This window comes from Lupinus angustifolius, chromosome LG06 (assembly GCF_001865875.1).
Source record: "Lupinus angustifolius cultivar Tanjil chromosome LG06, LupAngTanjil_v1.0, whole genome shotgun sequence".
Lineage (NCBI taxonomy): Eukaryota > Viridiplantae > Streptophyta > Magnoliopsida > Fabales > Fabaceae > Lupinus > Lupinus angustifolius.
Window position 1 is genome coordinate 6,653,431 of NC_032014.1, and position 21,020 is coordinate 6,674,450.

Below are 21,020 nucleotides of genomic sequence, written 5' to 3' on the forward strand. Positions count from 1 at the left end.
ATAATAAATATTTAAAAAATTTAATCAACATAATATGTTTTTATTAACTCAATAACACATGAGACATGATATTAGAGAAAATATTTTTATTTGTTAAGCATAATATTAAAGTCTGTCTTGTGTATGTGTATCAAGTGTCAAACCTATAGTTAATGGGCCCAATTTTTTATTTAAAAAAAATAGTTTGTTTTTCACATATTTTTTTGAGTTTGTTCAATATTTTATTGATTATTATATTATAAAATCATAATTCATGTAGAATTAATTAGTGGGGTTATTTTGAGTGGATTAAGTGTGAGATCATTCAATATTCATTAAAAATGTAACAAAGAAAATAAAAAATATATTATGCCCTCACGATTTCTTTGAAAATTTGTGTAAATTATTTTAGACAATTAATTTTTTTTATAAATAATGAATACTCATTACCCATGATTTGTTTTGAACTATCATTTCGTTTAAACTTTCACATATAATTTTCATTTATTTTCTTGTGATAAATAAAAGCTCTCATTTTTTCACACAAGACTTATAAAATGTGAGGACCGACCTGCATAGTATGATAAGAATAACGTGAAGTGAGTGATTAATAATTATAATTTGGTGAGAGATGGGAAGAAGGAGTAGTATAATTAGATATCAATCAAATTGGTTCTAATGAGGATTCAATTACCCCTAATTCAACCTTTAAAATGGTCAATTTGATTCATATTATAGAAAATTGGAACGAAATTGAAACTTTTCATCCGGTAAGAATCAAACATGTAATCATGAGTTTTTCTGATAACTATTTCCATCTTCTTTCCATAATCGCCTAATAATAATAATAGTAGAGGTTAAAAAACTTAATAGTATGGTTTCACGTGATGGGTCTGGTCTATGATTAAATTAGGATGCATGATTAATATAATGGAATTGGAATAATGTAAAAGGAATATAATAAAGAACATTCGAAATCCAAGAAGAGGACATATAGGTAAAGCAGAATTTGGGATGAATCTTGAGTGGTTCAAGAAAGAAAAGAAAAGAGAAACAATATCATATAATAATAGTCAATGACATTCTTTTGTGCAGAGAGGGAGAATCAGATAGATAACTACATAGAGGGAATCCCTACGAGCCCATTGCCCAAAGCAGCATAAATCTACTACAGCAAATCCCACTTTAAATTTTATCTATATGTTAATTATTATAGTAATCCTAGATACCTAGATGATAATATTACAATTTAGTTTAATTTCATAGATTACTCTTTTTTCATGGTTCTTCTAGGATGAAATGTCCACTTGCATAAAAATAGGAGTACAATTTGGCATTTGCATGAACCATTTACACATAAATATGTACATAAGCATAACTATATTGGGCAAAAAAGATGCTATCTCTTTTTTGTGGGATTTATAAAAGGAGAAACAGATCAAGAAATTATAACATGGTAAGGACTACATAAATGTTTTAGGGACTAATAGATCCAAATGAAAGGGACAAAAAGCCAACATGTGGATGTTTACATCTCAAGACAAGAACATAGTAAGACCACGCTTTGCATTTAAGAGCCTCTTGGCTATAGTTATTTCTTCTCTCAACCACATTGACCAAGATAATTTTTGGTCTTGCTTTTCTTTAGTTAATTTAAGAAAATAAAGTGTTATTAGAATGTGAGAGTGTCAGAGAGTGAAGGAGGGGGAGCCTTGAGGAACATAACCATGTGTTTTGCAGCTCAGCTACTATGGAAAAAGAATAAAAGAAAGATAAAGCAAAGCACAAATAGAGGGAACAATTGGATTTTGTAGTCCCCCAAGGGATTTTCTCCTTCTCCCTATTTCTCATCATTATTTTTCAGCAGCTCATTTATGTGTCAAACCTTGATATTTGGTCACTAAAATATTGTTACATTCTTGATCTTGGTTAATAATATATGTTATGTAAGGTTGTACATTCACTTTAAAAATATTAAACATATCATTCTCAACAAAGTGAGGTATAACCGGTGTATAAGTTGTTAATTATATATTTTGTATTAAAAAATTGAGAAAAAGTGCGTAAAACCCTCGTAAGCTTTCATGTCTTTTTCAAATAGGTATTATGAATTATTTTTTCTTCCTCATTACTTCTTAAATTTTATTAGTTTATAAAATGAATCCTTATATAAATATATTGTTAAATTACTTATAAAAAACAAGGAACAAAGAACATACCATATAAAGATTAGCACTAGTAGTCTAATAATCACACATTAACTGGTAACTTTTATTTTATTTTTGTATTAAAACTATTAGTAACATTTTTTGCCCCATTATTTTAGGGGGATTATAGCCATTGCTGGCTGCTGCAGTGCTTTGGTGGTTTTGTGTTGGGACGTGGGACGGGTATGAATGAATGTATACAATAACAAAAGTAGAAGTGAATGAATAAAAATTTGAATTACACAAGTTTCTAACATAAACGAAAATCTTAAGTAATTTAATACCTCCACACCATGACTGATATCTTGTATTGTTGAAAGCAGTGATAAACTTACAAAAATAAACATCCTAGAACTTGGCTTATATTCAGAAAAACAAGGAGACTTTTTATTTATAAGTAATTAAATATTATATTTATGCATAGACTAATATTGTTAATAATTAAAGTTTAAGGAGTAATTATGAAGAAAAAAATAGTTTATATACTATTTTGCAAAAAACATAAAATTTAGGGTATTTTTATATACTTTTCCCAAAAAAAAAATTGATATGATTCTAGATATGTACAGCAAGAGGTACAATTTTTTTAAAAGAAGAAATGGGAGTGGTAAGAAAAAATACTTAAAAAATTGATATTGAGTAGTACACTGCTATCTTTACTATTTCAGATCAGTCACTATGGGTGATGATTTAAGTAGTAATATATTTATTTCAGTGAAAGTGAAAATAATTTAACCCACAACAAAACATCATGAGCAACATCTTACTTAGACTATTGAATAATTTCCTTAAATTTAGGCCTGTAAAAGGACAATAGCAACATCAGTGTTGAAAGTGATTGGCTTTGTGTTTATCACATTATATTGTCAACAAGTAACAAATAATTAAACAAATGAAACTAAGGGGGAAAACTGTCAGTTTCATAATTTCGGATCATTGTGAATTCTCAAATATTTTCCTTATATTTTAATTAATGACAATACTGTAACACATAAAGTTGTAGAAAATGTAAGACAGAAACTAATGATGGCAAAGTTGGAGTTACATTGGTCAATCTAGAGGTAGTAGTAATCTATAAGATATTAATCTAAGTTTTTATTATCATGTATTATAGGTAATGTTGTAGGAACTAGATTGGATCGGACAATTCAACTAGTCCAACCTCTGTTAAAACTTGAAAATGATTTTGATTAGAAATCTTAATCAAATGAGGGATTGAACCATTTTGAATTGTTAAAATTCTTATTCAACCATGTTAAATCTGGTTAAATTAGAATAACTAAAAAAGTGAAAAGGAAAGTTCACTTAATTTTTTTTAAGAAAGTGGAATAATACTATAATGTTTACTCTAGTAAAAATAGCAAATATTAATTAAATATAACCCTAAATAATTATTAATTATATAAAATTTATATTATATAGCATCAAATATTTATATATGAAATGTTTAATCAGATGATTTAACCATTTAAATTTAATATAAATAATTTTTGTTTAATGTTCGACTCAAGTTTCATAATATTAATTATAAACTACATGTCAAAATTTCAATTACATTAATACTTATGATAGAAAGAGTCATTCATTTTAAATTAGATTAATTTCTTACTTTTATTTATATATAATATATATATCGGGAAATACACTTCATGTCAAAAAGAGACGCAAATATACAAATACTTGGGGGAGGCGGGGTGGGTCCCGCCTACCAACACATAAGTCACTCAAGAGCGTGTACAAGAGATTCCAATTTAGCAAGCATGAAAGAAACCCAACGCGCACGTTAAAGGGAAAAAGATGATGAGAAGAGAGAGATCATGGGGACCAGTGCATCAAATATTCAAATCCAAGCCAAATTGGATTTGATAATGTGGTACAAACTACTATTATTAATATCCTACTTCATTAAACTGATTTGAGTATTGGTATAATAATTTAGTAGTTCAACAAGTGATTTACTAATTAAATCATATATCAGTGAAATTATATATATGTAATATATTATCATTAATGTTGAAAAATCAATAATTTTTTATTTACATTAAAAAATTGATTTTAAATATAATTTTTCAATTAAATAAAAAAATATCAACAATTTTTGGTATTGAATATCAGGTAATTTAGCTACTTTTACAATTTCCAATATTAATTTGAATTGAAATAATTTCTCATATATCATCATATGCTAAGTAATGATGGCAATTATTTATATATTTTTTATTAAATCAAAATAGTTAATTATCTTTTAACTAACTTTATGTGAAATTAAGTAAATTCATCTATAAAAGAAATATATTTGATAATGGTCTAGGTGACAATTCAGTTGACAGAATGAAAGACATAAAAATGTAAATAGATTTAAACCACACGACTATACAATTTTATATTATGAAAACTTTGCTTATGGGAAAATAGTTGACAATATTTTCGTAGTTGATAATCACAAGAGGAGAGACAAGCCATGGTTCATGATGACTTGACAAGAAATTTTGAAGGTGAGAAAAATATGGGGATTCTGAGATCTCAAGTCTCCACGATAATTAAACTATTTGACTACGTGGCTAGTTTGTAAATCAATAGAATGATTTATAAATATATGATTACATTGCATAACCTCAAAATGTTTGAGCTTACGTAAAATATGGCTACCCTTAATGTAGTATGACTTTGAGGTGATTCACCAAAACATTGCCATGCACATCATCACTCATGGGTTGCCCAGAATCAATTCCTATGAACCATGTTTTAATAAAAGTCTTAAGTTATCTAAGATGTGATAATGTAAAATAGTGATGGTATCCACTTATTGGAGGGGGGAAAGGAGGTAAAAACCATTATTTTTTATTCTTTAGTCTCTTCTTAATGTTTTCATAATTCCTAATTTCATGTAAAAGTATTGCTTTCAGATCACCATCATAACATGCATTGGAATCTTATCATGTTTTGATTACTGTGAAAGTGTGAATGGAATTTTTTATGGGCTTTTTATAGAATTGTCTACTGTTAATGCATATTCTAGGAATTAATATAAAATGGACCACTTGATCAAAGTACAAGTTAATTTTCCAAGCAATTGTGAACAGTCAAACTTGGGAATTGACCATAAGCAACAAGCATAGAAAATTCCATAAGGAACTGGTCATACGCAGTCTTTTAATATCAGAATCTTGCATTAAAATCAAGTTGCTTATGGCTTGGATTTTTGCTTATGGAAGTTTCAAGTAATAATATTAATCTTAAACCCCGTGGGGCCTTGAGAATGTTGCGGAAGGACTATTCTTCTGTATTATATAAACTAAGTACCCTTTAGATTATATTTTCATATTTTTCCTCCTTCACTCAAAGAAGTGGGGGAGTCCAAGATATTGGTTTGAAAATTAAACGTGAGAAATCAATTCAGTTTGAGATTCTCCACTTTGAGAGTATTAATTCGGTTTCTAGCATAATACATTTGTACCTTGAGCTTGATATGGGCCCTGGTTAGGATTTTTAAGGAGAGTGAATCAAACTGTACCCACAAGCATTAAACTACGAGGTCCCATTAAAAAAACAATAATCATGATGGGAGGTGCAATCCTAACAAAATCCGTATTTAATTATGGGTACTCAACAAAATTTGGTACTACTAATAGTATTCTACCATTCTTTCATTCTATGAGTAAAAAATTAATCAATTTTGAAGTGCATAAGTAATCATTTCAACGAGTATTTCTCTCATAAATTGAATCCTTAAGAATCTAGCGGGCATTCATTCAAAATTTGTGAATAAGTTGTTGGAGAATTTCTCCATCTATAATCCATAGATTGAATGCGGAAGTCCTTATGATCATGACTTCTTTATGATAACCTAATGTTTATGTCCATACATAAACCTATATGGAACGACCATGACCCAGACCGAAGAAACCCCTATTGATTTCATGATGAAGATGAAGAACATACATTGATTAGTCATTTGGAATTTCGAAGGTATGAGGGTGGTGTGATGATCTTCCAGATGTTAGAGCGCTTGATGGTTTTCCTTAAGCTTCTATAGAGGAGAATGAGAATGCCATAGGGAGTGTTCTTGAACTCAATGCTTCTTAATGAGGAGATGTTGCCTTATCTTTTCCTTATAGATGACTTGATAGTGTTTTATCCTTATGGATAACACTATTCTCATCCATCTTTATTCTCCTCAACCCTACTCCTTAAAAATTGTTGCTCTACAAATGGGTGACCATAACCCATAAAAGTAACCCCGAAGCGGTCACTACTTAAGTTGCAATAATTCTGATTCAGTCCCTTCATCAAATCAGAAATTGTCTGAAGGTATCTACACTTATAATATTTCATGACACATATGCCCTTAGCCACCAAATTAATTACTGAAGATCATTTTATATTTTGGCTAATTACATAATGGTCATAACACAATCATAGAATTATATTTATGACCCATAAATTGTCAGAAATTCTAATATAAATATGAGATGATAATTAAGTGTGGAATTAAATAAATGTTTAATCATTACAATCACACATTTGATATCGAAGTAGAGAGTAAAACATTCTTAATTTTTAAAATATTTATCAAAAAATAACTTAAAGTTATGACCATTAAAAAATTATTTAGGCTAAATGATACAATTTATATCCGGTATTAAATTATTTCCTATTGAAGATGATCTTAATTCTTGGTATTCATGTCAAGTAATAAAGGAAGATCTTAAATTACTACATTAAAATTTAATAAATGAGGATATAAATTGTAAAATTTGGATAATAACAAATTTGCTTTATAATATACTAGACTACTAGTGTGTTGACATATATGAAAATTATATGGACCAAAAATTATATGTATGAAAATCATATTTAAACAAATATATATTTTATATTGATTGTTGGTTACATAACACAAATATGATTATGTAACAATTTGGCCTAGTGATATAATGACTCATTAGATTTTCAAGGTCAATGTTTCAATTCCTAGAAGCGGCACTTGTTAGGATGAACAACCACGAATTTTGAAAAGAATTAGTTCTCCACCTAAAAATGTGAGGAAATACACTTGATAGTTCCAAAAAATTGTAATTATATATTCGTGATGTTTACCTAGAATTATATGATTATTTTTAAAGTAAAAAATATATTAAGGGTATACGAGAAAAATAAAATTATTATATTACAATAATAAAATGCGTGCCAAAATGCATACCAAGAAACCTTTAGGTATCATCATTACTTGTCACTCATTTTTTATCGATACATGCATGTAATAATTTAAGATTACTTAATATAATGTCAGTAACTTGATTTTATTTTCCCGATCAAAATTAATAACACATTCAATGTCTATGCAATGGATCATCAACATAGAAGTACTTAAACTTTAAAACATACGTAGATGTAAAATCAGTGTGTCATTTTATGGGATTGCTGTAATTAGTTGAAAAGTTATTTCAATCAAAAAAAGTTAATAACTAAATAATTTTTTGACCGCTCACAATAAGTAACTCACCAATCCCAAAAACTTACAGTATGAGATGTCAAGATATACATATCCTATGATAGTCACCATAACATAATTGCACATATATAGGGATGGATTTCTCAATCATCCACCATGCCACCAACTTCTGTATTTAATAGATACATATAAGTTGTCACATCATGATAATGATAGTTTTACCATTACATGAGAGAAACATAGATGCTATATCCAAACAACTCAATAGAATTTTCCCACTTGATTTGATATAGAGTAACAGGTAACCCTCCCACGTTTTTAAATATATTTTTTCTAAGGTTTTATAAATTGATATTCATGAAATTTATGTACATCAAAAATATGTGTTCTCTGGTTCCAAATGCAAATTTATCCCGTTTTAATCAATTAAAGTGTATCATAATGTACCCATTAAAAAACCATTTTAAATATGCCAATGTGACATTTGCGTACCAAAAAAATAAGCAATGCTAGACGAGGTAGGAAAGCCACAAGCAATTCCATGCTTAGCTTTTAAGAAATAAGAGAATGTTCGGCGAATCATAAACACTAATCATGTGTGACTATATAAAATATTATTAAATAGTTTTATATGTACTAGATGATATCATTGTACCGAAAAAAGATAATTGTCAACAACAAAAAATCAAAATAATTGACATAGAAAAAGCCACCAATTAAGCCGTGTCAAGCTATTCAGAGAACCTTAATAATGTATTAGACCCTTGTGGGGTCTTCAAAGTCATTACTCATTAAACCTGGTCTACCATAACATTAAAACATTTGCTTTGCTTTTACTGGGTCATTGATGTTAGAGGCTGGGATAGCGAGAAATAGATGTATATCTCGAGCCTCCGTGACTTATGAGTCCATTTATATTTTTAATGTTATTATTTAACATTAAATTTTCAATGGGTTAGTAAAATTATTTTAATTGTGACCACCATCTTCACATACATCTCTTTCTCTCCATTCCCGATTTTGTATTAGTGTTATTTTCCAAGTCATAATACCTAGTAGAGATTTTTTTGGTACTAATAAGATTATCTCTTACCAAAAGGATAAGAAACTAATCTTTTACGATGTGTGTAACTGCCATTTCAATAAGTATTACTCATAAGTATCGAACATCTTAATAACACTTAATGGAGCTTTAATAACACCTTGTTAGTAGCTAGGTGGAGATTGGGATGGCATTTTAACACCTTAATATTACAACCTGTCAGGTTGAGCTACAATTTTGGTCGAAGGTTGGGCCAAGCCTGAACCAGCCTTGATGAATTAACTGATTTCCTTTGAATGGGTCTCATTCAGCCCACTATGAATAACCCCTACACTTCAAGAGCTCACACTTAAGGTTATAAACTTAACTGAAGATCGTTGTCTTAATTTCAATTCCCTAAAATTGGTTGTGGTGGCATCAATAATAGTAGAGGGATGGGGATCTGCTGTCCCCAATCATATCCTCAATTACGTCTCTCACCAATCACAATAAAAGCAAAACTGATAAAATTATGAATATTTAATTTTTTTAACTGAGGTGACATAATATGATTGGTTTGGGACAGGCGTTGAGACAGCAGATCCTTGTCCGTAATAGAGATGATGATGGTTGTGTATTCAGCGGTTATGATGGTAGCATGATGATGATAGTGACGATGGAGACAATATGGTGATCAGAGTACCTCCCTCTTAGACTTTTAAATTAATTTAATACAAGATTCTTATAATTGTTGTTGACATTCTTATTTATATTTTGTTAAAACAATATTTATAATAACCATTTAATATAATTATGGTTAGGAATGACACAATGACACTTCACGAAATTTTTCATAGTACTAAGTAGTAGTAAGAGATCTGCAAAGATTGAAAGGCTCATTACTTCTCAATTCTCATGCATTCTACCCCATCAACTTAAATAAATGATCCTCATTTCTCTCAACCAATTTAAAGTGAAAATGGGTAACTTTGGTCCCTTTTCACATACTCTGTTATTAAGCCCCAAACAACTTTGCAGCAAAAAAATGAAATACCTGTGAAAGCCTTACTTATACATCATGTGACTGCTATTAAGGCTCATCTAATTTCACTTGACAAAAATGCTCTATTCAGTACCTCACCACACTGCTCCCATTCCAATCTATTCACGTTTCAATGCATTTGTGTAGCAGTCTCTACTATGTACTAAACAAAACTGAATACCCGATTTTGAGAACCATTTTCTCTACACTCACATACTAATGAAGGACATGCCTTTTTTTCACCTTAAGAACTCTTTGGGAGCCAAGATGAAGAAAGGCATAAGAACTTTCTGCATCAACAAGGGTTCGACCTCGTCTCTCAACCAACACAATAGTAGTAACATTGGCAAAAGTAGCCAAAGCCAAGGTGACTTGACAAGCAAGGTAAGTTCCCCTTACATGCAACAAGGTGACAAATCAATGAAAAACTCACCAACACTAGAAGATCTAATTCTACAATTAGAAATGGAGGAAGAGATGGCTAAGAAATCTAAGCTTTATGAGTATAGTATTTTAAGGGGAAGGATGTCATGTGTGAACAATTCTGATATCTTGAGGTCTGCAAGGAATGCCTTGAATCAGTACCCACGGTTTTCACTAGATGGCAGGGGTGCTATGTATCGATCTTCTTTCCGTGACATAGAAGGAAGAGGATCAATTTGCAGTGGGAGAAGTTTAGGAGAATTATTACTTGAAGAGAGTGATTTAGTCTCCAAATTTGACAAGACTATGTCCTTCCCCTCAACATTGGCAGGGGAAAGTGTGGTTTGGTGCAAACCTAGTGTTGTAGCCAAGTTAATGGGGTTGGAAGTTATGCCAATTCCGGTAAGTAGCAAAAGATCTAGAAACAAAGAAAAATTGAGTAGTAGTGCTAATGTTAGGAAGCAAAATCTAAGGAAGAAATTTGAGAGGCATGATTTGGAAATAAAACTAGCAATAGAGATGCAGGGCTGTCATGGCATTAGGAGACACAAAGCTAGTTGTTTCTCTAAGAATGACTATTGTATTGTGAAACCGGTTGCCGTAGAAGCTCTGGCGGGAGGTCCTGGAAGTTTTCAGCCACATAGATATGGTTAAAATGCATACTTTAATATTCTTAATATCTACTATAAGGTTTTTATTTCATTTGAAATTATGCAAAAGCAAGTAAAATTCCTACAAGGCTAATAAAGTAAAAATGAGATATGTTTCGATCATCTGCATTTTCATGATTTTAATTATCTGTCCAATTTTCTTTTGCTGCTGTAGATACACGATCACCTTTGATTTATGTTAATGCAGATTTAGTTATGTGAGGCAGTTAATGTAAGATCAAAATCTCTATTCTTTGATATCTGAAGCAGATATATCTTTAGTTAAGATTTGTGACGGCTTAATATGGTATTGAATAGTGCATAAATTTTCTTAGCAGTTCACACAATGAGAACGAGTCTAGTTTTACTGGGTTAGATGCTGCCATCACATGCACATCAAAGTAAAAAGAAGATAAAGTAGTGACAAGGAATCATACAGCATTCCATCTTATTCATGCATAACATTTCTTGTCCTAGCTCTTAGCTAAGAAATTCCTTAGAGGTAATTTGTAAAGAACCATCTTTTCTACAAAGTTAAGCTAGTCCCATAACTTAATGTTTATTAAAAAAATGAGGCGATATGGGACTAAGATGTATCACTCAGTCAAAGGAGCTCTATCCCATGTCTTAGGACCCTAATCATTCTATAAACTTAAGCATGTGGGGCTCATAACATTAGTGATTTTATATCAAACTGTACTTCCGGTTTCCTGTTAGAAAATGTGACTGAACAAATAAGCTGGCTGCTGTGGATAGTGGCTTTGATATAATCTTAGCCTCCTAGGAGGTTCAGAAAATCCATAAATTGAATATTTTGTAATAAAATTCCTTTGTAATCCTGGATGAAAGTTGTTGCACAGTGAGAGTATGTAAAATCTATGAGGGTGAAAGGCACACATGGGATCCATTATTCCAACAATGTCTCATTCTCTATTCTAAGTCAATTATATATTAACATATAGATAAAATAAAATTTTTAAAAGCAAAAATGAATAAAATGAAGCACTCTGATTGACTTGAGATATAAAATGAGATACCATTTGGAACATGTGATTTCCGTCCGAAATTCACAGCCTAACTATTTATCCAGTGAATGCAATCATACCATGTAGAATGTATTTATGGTGTGAAATATATTAAAATACCAAATTGTCCGCAAAGTACGAAATATTAATCCACAAGTTAAATTAATGTAAGGATTTAATATTATCCACATACAGTTAGTGATTTTTATATTTTAGACACACCATTTTATCATTTATATAATAATTATTATTGAAGTATAAATGAATGAAAAAGAATGATCTAGTAAATGTATTTATTATTTTCATTGGACTCGGATGAAAATTTATCGAATGCAAGCAATAGATCTTCATCTTAGTTCTTTTGCACAGGTGGATATCTTAAGCTGCTTCTTAGTTGAATTTGTTGTGGAATTTTAAAAGCTGTGAGGGGAATAATAAAATTATGGACTTTGTAAAGTTAAATCGGCAAATAAGAATAATTTAATTTTAATGAATTAAATCCATCTGATTAGATGGAAAAGAATATTGTACACGATAATATTTAAGAATTTATATTCTCCTCCGTCATTCATATTTAATCATTATTAATTTTTAAATATAACTAATACAAATAAATATGAATGATATATTATTTTCTTATATTACCAAGAATATCTCCTTACGCTATGGACAATGAACTTATTTTGTATGATACATGTTTGCCTCTTCTAACAAGTATCATTTATAGAGATTGAACTCATGCCATTTTTTGTCTTTTTGAAAATTTATTAAGAACTTATATCACTATATCAATATCTTATTAATATAATTTTCAAATTGTATATAAATCTTAAAATTTATATTGCATACAAATTACATTGTTTAGTTAATATCAATCAATCTCTTAGTATTTGATGAAATTGATAACATAGGTTAGTTAGGTGGACAATATGTGATAAGACATAATATGACAAAAAATAAAATAATGAGTGTCACTTATTTATTATAGATGTAAAAATTTATATATAATTAATATATTATTCACAATATATTAGAGATTTTTTGAATATGCAATAATAATTAAATAGTAATGAAGGATAATACAATAATAATGTATAAAATTCATACTAGAAACATTTTGTCTCTAAAATAATAGTATTATAAGATTTGAATAAGATATTCTTATCATATGATAAGTGTGAGAGTAATGTAATAATGTGGTGAGCGTGAGACGATTTGGGACAAGTAAGTATGTTTATCATTCGTTTCTAAATATTGACCGAGTCAATTTTTGAACCGAACCTGTCCCTAATTAGGTTGAGACGCGTGAGGGACGAGTCCAAAATAAGGATGAGTTTGGGTTGAAAAATGACAAACGTAGATTTTTCTCTCAAATCTTTAAGCATGCACAATCAAATATTATCACAACTTGTATATAAACTCAACTAAAACCTACATCCCACATACATCAATATATAAACTATAAAACTGAAATTGAATCTTTCAAACTAAAAACTACCACAATCACGTGTGTGAAAATTATAGAAAACATTGAAATTTTCAGAACAATTTAACTAAATAGTAAAAAAGAAGTGAACTCACCATCAACAACTTTCTCCGTGATGTCAAATTGATGAAAATCCTAATCGTCAAACTTGAAACCGGCGTGGTTTAACTAGTTTTGAGAACATACGAGAGTTTCAACATTTTAGGAGAATAATAACTACGGAAGACATCACACATACGTTCGCTAACATAAGCATAAACAACTTCAAAGAGGAAAACAAACAATGTAGAGAAAAAATAACTAACTCTTAAGCGTCGCAACGTCCTTCACTCTCGTTGCAAGAGTCCTTCACTATTGAGGACAATTAAACAATGAAAAAAGTATGGAATAAAGATCATATGATAAATGGTGTGCATAAGTCGTATGGACTTGTAGGTATTTGAGTTATATGGGCTCAACATAATAAATATTGGTAGGTACCTATTCAACTATTATTGATATATAACTATAAGGGATGAGCCAAATAACCCGAACATAGACCTAAACCCGTCCGTTTTTATAAGAAGTTTGCCCATTTTAATCAGATTTGTCATTTTCATTTATTTGGAGGTTAAACATGTCCCTAAATCATCATATTGAGATAAATCCATGAGTCAAATAAGATCTTTCTCACCCCTAATTAGTAGTGGAGTAATGTAACGAGTTTCATTTATTTTGAATATATAAGAGATAACATACAATAGTTTGCTCATTTCTAAAATACATTATCTGAATAAAATAAAATAGATAGGTCAACATAATAACCATCTTGATTTAACATGAAAAATGAGGTGTATTTATTTAAGAGATAAAATATATGTATTAATAATATAAAAGATTTATATATTGTATTATATCATTAAAATTTATATTTTATTATTATCGATTAAAAAAAGTAATGCAAATAAATGATGAAGAATAAAATGATTATATATAAATATTTATTTATATTAATAATGTATAAATATTATATTATTTATATAATTGTGAGGTGAGAATTTTTTTATACATTATTATTACATCATCAAAATTCATACTTTACTATTATTAACTAAAAAATATTGCAAATAAATACTAAATGATAAAAAGCTTATGTATAAAAATTTATTTGTTTATAGTAATACTGTATAAATATCATATTCTTTATTTATTGTGAGGTGAGAAAAATTTCTCAAATATTTTCTTACAAATCATTTTTAGAAAGTACTGGAATTATCTAGAGGCGGTTGAAAACCGCCTTAGCCTTAACAAATCAGAATTACCTGGAATTATATAGAGGCGGTGTCGTATTTTAACAGTGTTGACTATTCAATTCATCCACGCGTCACAACCTGATTGATTAAGTTGCGTTTGCGTAACGCAACAGCTAACCGTTTTTTTGCTATAAAAATCCAAACCACAAACCATAATCCATAATCATCATCTTAAATCACAAACTTAATTGAATTCGCTGAGTTGTATTGAAAATAGTAGTAAGTACCTTCAAGGTATACCTCTCCTCCTTTCTATTTCTCGATTATTATTCCCTGGAAATTTGAGTTCTTATTTCTTTGGTTGGTTAAATGCTTTTCTCTGCGTTTTTGGTGCCGATATAACGTAGAATTTGGAAGACTTGTATGTTCTGATTCGATTATTTCTGACTTCTCCATTAATTGACGGAAAAACGTTAGTGGGATTTGTTATGCCCTTCGATCTTGATTATTTGACTCGATAATTAGGGTAAGAATTTCTTCTCCGCGAGGAATAATTTTGAAACACTATTCATGACTTTATTTTGCGAGTACTCACTCAACATTAAAGCTTTATGAAATATTTCTGAATTAATGTGGCAATTTGATTCACGTGAGAAACTATCTTGAGATGAGGAGATACGATATAACTGTGTTTTGATACTAGATCGTTAATTGTGTAGTTCGGTTTAATCGAATTATGAAGGTATTTTTAACCAGTAATCTTATTTGTCTTCGAAGTTGTATAAATGCAAGTTTGTAATAAGTAATAAGCCTCTGTCCCTTATTGACATTTCAGAAAATTTTGATTGAAATTTGTTATAAACCGTTCTTGTATATCAAGAAGTTGGGGAGTGATGTAGTTTTGTTTGATTGTTTGTTTGTATGCAGATGCAAATCTTTGTGAAAACCCTAACTGGCAAGACCATCACCCTTGAGGTGGAAAGTTCTGACACCATTGACAATGTTAAGGCCAAGATCCAAGATAAGGAGGGTATTCCACCAGATCAACAGAGGCTTATATTTGCTGGAAAGCAACTTGAAGATGGAAGGACTTTGGCAGATTATAACATCCAGAAGGAGTCTACTCTTCATTTGGTACTGCGTTTGAGGGGAGGAATGCAGATATTTGTGAAGACTCTGACTGGGAAGACTATTACATTGGAGGTGGAGAGTTCTGACACGATTGATAATGTGAAGGCAAAAATACAAGACAAGGAGGGGATTCCACCAGATCAACAGAGGTTGATCTTCGCTGGGAAACAGTTGGAAGATGGAAGGACTCTTGCTGACTATAACATTCAGAAGGAGTCAACTCTTCACCTTGTCTTACGTCTTCGTGGTGGCTTTTAACTACTCTACGGTTCTGTTTGTACATGGCTCAATGTGTGTGGAAGTCCAGGGCTACATTGCTCAAGAGCTCAGTGTGTAGGTGGAAGTCCTGCCTTCTGTTTTTATCCGGTGGTCCCTCTTGGTTGAAATATGTTCTGTTATTTCCAAATTTGCTATTTTCTTATGGTTTCTAAATTACTTTGTTTCAGTGGCAGACTGCAGACATCCATAATAAAATATCAGTACCCATCATTGTATATATTATAGTCCCTCTTTCAAATTTCAAATGAAATGGATAGGGAAGATGGTGATTCAACGGTAGGGATATAAAATCGAATATGGAGGGTAATATGTGTGAGTAACGTCCTTAAGTGAATTAAAATGACTTTATATTAATTTCCTGGGACGTGATAGCAACAGAAAATAGAACCAATTTGCTGAACTGTATATTAAAGTATTAAACGATTGTATTTCTATAAACACCATTCTGGTTTTCTGGATTGAGAGAAATTAAAAAAGTTAATAGTTGTTCTACTTCAATTTTGTTATGTTTAGATCTCTGGGGAATAGGTGGTCTACTTTATTATGGAATTAGAAGATAGAAGCCGTGCGTGCATTTAACTTGCGTCTCGGGCGATCATTGTCCTACAACGATGGTTGTATAAATGTGTTTATTGAAGTTTTCAAACGTTTATACTTTATAAATTCACCAAGTGTCAATTTTTCTTCTCCCATGGCTATAGATAATGCTCGTGATCCAAATTCGAGACCTGAGTTGTAACGTTGCATCGTCTTAACATTGCAGTGTGATGGATTTAACATCATTCCAATCATGTAGGGTTCAGTGTCAACCAACAATTCAAGAATCATACGAAGAGAACCAATACAGATAACTGTGATTTTGTTTTTATCCAAATTGAATGAAATATACTTTGTTATTTCCAAATTTGCTATTTTCTTATGGTTTCTAATTACTTTTTTTCAGTTGCAGACTGCTGACCCATGGATAATTAAATATCAGTACCCGTCAATGTATATATTATAATCCCTCTTTCAAATTTCAATTGAAAAGGACATGGAAGATGAAGATTCAAAAGGGTTATAATTAAATATTGAGGGTAATATGTGAGTAACGTCTGAATATATTAATTTCCTGGGACGGGATAGGAATAGAAAATAGAGCCAATTTGCTGAACAGTATATTAAAGTATTAAACGGCCAATTGTTTTTAAAATATTGTTTTTCTATAAACACCATTCTGGTTTCCAGGATTGAAAGAAATTAAAAAGGTAATTTCCTATGATGTCAAGAGGCAAATATTATAATAAAGCAATCAAATAATTATTATGTATATTAAATATTGTTATATTTTGATATCTGGGAAATAGTTGGTCTACTTCATTATCTATTTAGAAGATAGAAGCCCTGCGTGCATTTAACCTGTGGCTCGGGTAGTTATTCTCCCAATGTTGTAAAAACTATATGGTACTGGCCGAGCCAATTGTAATAGGCTCGCTAGAGCCAATTGTGTCATTTCTACAAATTCATATTCCCACAGGGATCACGAAGTTCCAGTTTCTTCATCAGACATCCACATCTATCGGTAATGCTCACAGGATTGAAGGGATTTATAATGGCAATAAAACAAAGCAAGAATTCCATAAGTTGAAAAAAAAACATTTATTAACAGATAATAATACATCTCAAATGAAGGTGCTTAGAATGATGGTGATAAATGATAACTATCATCAGATTCAGCACAACCTCAAAAGCTCCGCCGCTATATATCTCGATTAGGTTAGCATGGATTGTCTGATCATCAATGTATCCCACCAGTTGCATTCTTCACCAAGATCCTTAAGGATAGATCACATGTTTAGTTATTGTTTTCTAAACAGCTTAAACTTTCCATTAGTCATCTAACAAAGTTGAAAGAAACAAATCCTGCATAAAACCAGATCTCCCAGCAGATTGTCTCATCCTTTTCTCCCTCTCTTCAACAGTCAAGGAAGAATCAAAACTGCATAGAGAGAGAAACAGATCAATACTAGAGTTTCATGATGACTTGAGGTATTGAAAATTTTGAAGAAATGTCAAAGCCAATTCTATTACATAACGACTAGGTAACCAAAATTCATGAAAAAAGCACCTTGATTTCCAAATATGTATAGGTGCTGCATTCTTTGCAGAAGAATCTTCAGAGCTTGTTACCACAGATTTAGAGATTTCTTCTGCTTCACAAGCAGGGAAATTTAAAATAAGAGAGGATAGGAATGGATCAGTAGCTGCATTAGATACTGTAGCATTGTTTGCCCGATATCCGCCACTACTGCCACCAAGGAGCACCTGTAAATGAGCCTCACGAAGATCTCGCCCTAAAAGAGACAATGTCTGACTGTTTGGAATAGCAACCCTTCTTAACCTGCGCCTTCTCTGTAAGTAATCCTCAGTTAAGAGTAGCAATTGATGTTTTCATTTTTAACTTGATAAACAATCAATCATCTGAGAAAGCTAATTAGTTTGAATCAAATTAATAGTATAAAGGATATCTTAAATAAATGCCCATGTTGTAGCGTTATGTGACTCAACATGTCCCGTGCAACTTTAACTGAGCATATAGGACAACTCTGCACACAAGAAAAACAAAGCATGAGACTATCATAAGCAGAATTAGAGACCGGTTCAATCTTTGCAGCAGGAATTTAAAGTAACAACCATAAAAAAGAAAAATGGTATTTCATTAGTCTTCAGCTTCTTTGGTTTTTCATTTACATAGTTGATTTGTACAGATGCTTCAAGAGTCTATCTCAATGACCAAATGATTTTTAATGACAGTTAATGTTTTAGGTTGAGAGTTAGAAGATTGTTGATCCAAAGATTCATTTTTATGAAAGGATATAGAATCATTTCCCATTTGATTAAGTGGTTGCTAAGAACATACCTCCTGAATTGTCTTGGATATCTGACTTGAGCACAGGTATGCAATACACAAACAAAAAAGTGGAAAAGAGAATACTAATCTCGTGCTCAACAAATATATAGGTAGAAAAAAAATGGTTCAAGGGCATAAAAACAAGAAGCCTTCATAATAAGCTATATCTCTCCATGAATTGCTTTTGATTGCTCACTCATCTTTATAGATTACAAATTCAAAAAAGCTAGACCATATAAGAACTCTTCGAAGTGCATGCTTTCCTACTCCAGAAAGTTTTTAGATACATGCTTGAGCTAATTTAGTCTCTGTAATTCTTCCCTTTATTACAACGAAATCGCAAAGCATCCGGAGAATAAGGGCAAAAGGCCAAAAGACAAAAGGAAACATGCTTATGCAGAATGCTAGAATGAACTAGTAAATTACAAATGCATTACATGTTCATGTCAATGAAAATGTAGACCATGTCATGAACCTAAGGCAGGTAACTTGTCCGAGATCCTAAATATCAATGACTTAGACAAAATGTCATTATATCCAGGGGTTGTGCTTAGTGTTAAGTTTTTCACACGTATTTATTTTTGTTCTGAAACGAATATAAATTCTTTAACTCGCCCCCCTAAATAAAGTATTCTTCTTCTTTGGTCTACTTAATAAAAATCTTCTACTTCTGCCTCTGAGTATATGCCATTTGTATTGCACACCTGAAGTCTCAACCATTTTTCTGCCTAAAATTGCCATGACTGACATTATATCTGTGTTTGCAGAATTAACACTCGCCTCAGATTTTTATATGAGAAGCCAAGTAAGCAACAGAGAATTCTTCTGCTATAGGAATAAATGAAAAATCAGAGGTTCCCTCTTTACAACTGGCTAAAATGGCATTAAGGTGTAGCTTTCAATCATTTGAGAAAACTAATAATAAACTTCCAATAATTTTGCTATCAATGATTTGAAGCTATTAATATTTCTCATCTTCTCTTTTGAACAAAGCATTATTTTTTTTAACAACTTCTAGAGATATTTGATAATACCATGCAAGTAACATGTATGCTTCGCTGCATATATATAAGGATCAAATAGGACCTAACTTATCATATTTTTCCTAAAGACAATCCTCCTTAACAAACTTAAACTTATAACAACATAACAGAACATAGATCAAATTACAGCATAAGAAAACAAAGATATCAGAAATAAGAAGAGACTCCATACATAACAAACATAAACATATTACCGTGACTCTTGATTCACATGAATGTTCGTCTTCTAGATGCGAACACAAAGACGCTATGTCAAAGTCTTCGTAACAATACGGACACGGGAAATCAGGTCGCACCTCTTCTTCAGCCTCGAAATCGTCGATTCCCAACCGATCTAACACAAATTAAAAATAAAAAAAATCAAAATTTGAACGGACCCATAAAATTTTTCTCTGCAAAAAATAATGGGAAACATTTGTTATAGATTGCAATGAACAGTAACCAACCTAAGTGGGAACTTGGATGATGATACTGAAGCGCATATTGGCGTTTGGCAGCGGCAATGCGCGAGGTCCAAAAATCAGAATCCATTGAAGGTTATGATCAAATCCAAGAAATTTAAATGAACACTTAGAATATTTTTTGGCTTTTATTGGAAATGGATTAAGATATTTTGAGATTAAAGAGCCAGGAGAGAAAAGCAAGTGGAGGAAGATGGTGGGTGTGTTTTGATTGAGTGTGCAATCTTTTTTCTTTTGTTTTTAATGTTTGAATTTGACTTTTTTATTAGTTTCAGGATTTGCCGACAGTAATGGCCGAGAGAGTTGTATTCTGTTTGTGGTTTCATCAAAGTTGAGACTAAACAATTGGGAGGAAATGTAGGACTTGAGTTAGGACATACCACACACATTTGGTAATGTCCCCCTTTCCTATTATTCGTTGCTAATGCGGTTTGGACAATTTTGGGGCTTTCTTTGTTTTGTTCATTCTTAATTTTGGTGACTCGAACTTTTAGTTTATTTGTTTTTAATTTAAATTATTAGGTACACTAGATCCAAGATGGTGAGCTTCTATTTAATAAGGAGATAATTGTTGAGTTAGAGCATCTTCTATTATACAATCATCTAATCTTTTTTTATCCTCTTATTTTTTTGGGTAAGAAATTAATCCATTTTAGCATTTGTGGCATAATCATCTCATCTCTCGGCTCAATATTT

General features: G+C 31.0%; 3 protein-coding genes and 2 long non-coding RNA genes across 7 annotated transcripts; 3 read left to right on the plus strand and 2 right to left on the minus strand.

Annotated features, from left to right (window-relative positions):
- LOC109350908 lies at positions 9,693-10,934 on the plus strand. Its single transcript, XM_019592217.1, has one exon. It carries the CDS (start codon positions 9,924-9,926, stop codon positions 10,779-10,781), a length of 858 nt encoding a protein of 285 aa, XP_019447762.1. The 5' UTR covers positions 9,693-9,923; the 3' UTR covers positions 10,782-10,934.
- LOC109349365 (polyubiquitin) lies at positions 14,727-15,936 on the plus strand. 2 transcript variants are annotated; one of them, XM_019590134.1, is made up of 2 exons: positions 14,727-14,814; positions 15,448-15,936. In XM_019590134.1, exon 2 carries the CDS (start codon positions 15,448-15,450, stop codon positions 15,907-15,909), a length of 462 nt encoding a protein of 153 aa, XP_019445679.1. In that variant the 5' UTR covers positions 14,727-14,814; the 3' UTR covers positions 15,910-15,936. The 2 variants fall into 2 exon arrangements, with proteins under 2 accessions (XP_019445679.1, XP_019445678.1); XM_019590133.1 differs by lacking the exon at positions 14,727-14,814 and having other exon boundaries at positions 15,274-15,936.
- On the minus strand, positions 15,811-16,172 carry LOC109349366. The gene is made up of 2 exons (XR_002107963.1): positions 15,965-16,172; positions 15,811-15,922 (listed from the first exon to the last, which is right to left on the minus strand). It is a non-coding gene; the product is annotated as an uncharacterized LOC109349366 (long non-coding RNA).
- Positions 17,510-20,805, minus strand: LOC109349367 (protein DEHYDRATION-INDUCED 19-like). Of its 2 annotated transcripts, XM_019590135.1 has the most exons (6): positions 20,310-20,805; positions 20,058-20,197; positions 18,438-18,515; positions 18,038-18,327; positions 17,791-17,908; positions 17,510-17,608 (listed from the first exon to the last, which is right to left on the minus strand). In XM_019590135.1, exons 1-5 carry the CDS (start codon positions 20,392-20,394, stop codon positions 17,800-17,802), a joined length of 702 nt encoding a protein of 233 aa, XP_019445680.1. In that variant the 5' UTR covers positions 20,395-20,805; the 3' UTR covers positions 17,510-17,608; positions 17,791-17,799. The 2 variants fall into 2 exon arrangements, with proteins under 2 accessions (XP_019445680.1, XP_019445681.1); XM_019590136.1 differs by having other exon boundaries at positions 17,510-17,908; positions 18,038-18,321.
- Positions 18,209-19,099, plus strand: LOC109349368. The gene is made up of 2 exons (XR_002107964.1): positions 18,209-18,323; positions 18,462-19,099. It is a non-coding gene; the product is annotated as an uncharacterized LOC109349368 (long non-coding RNA).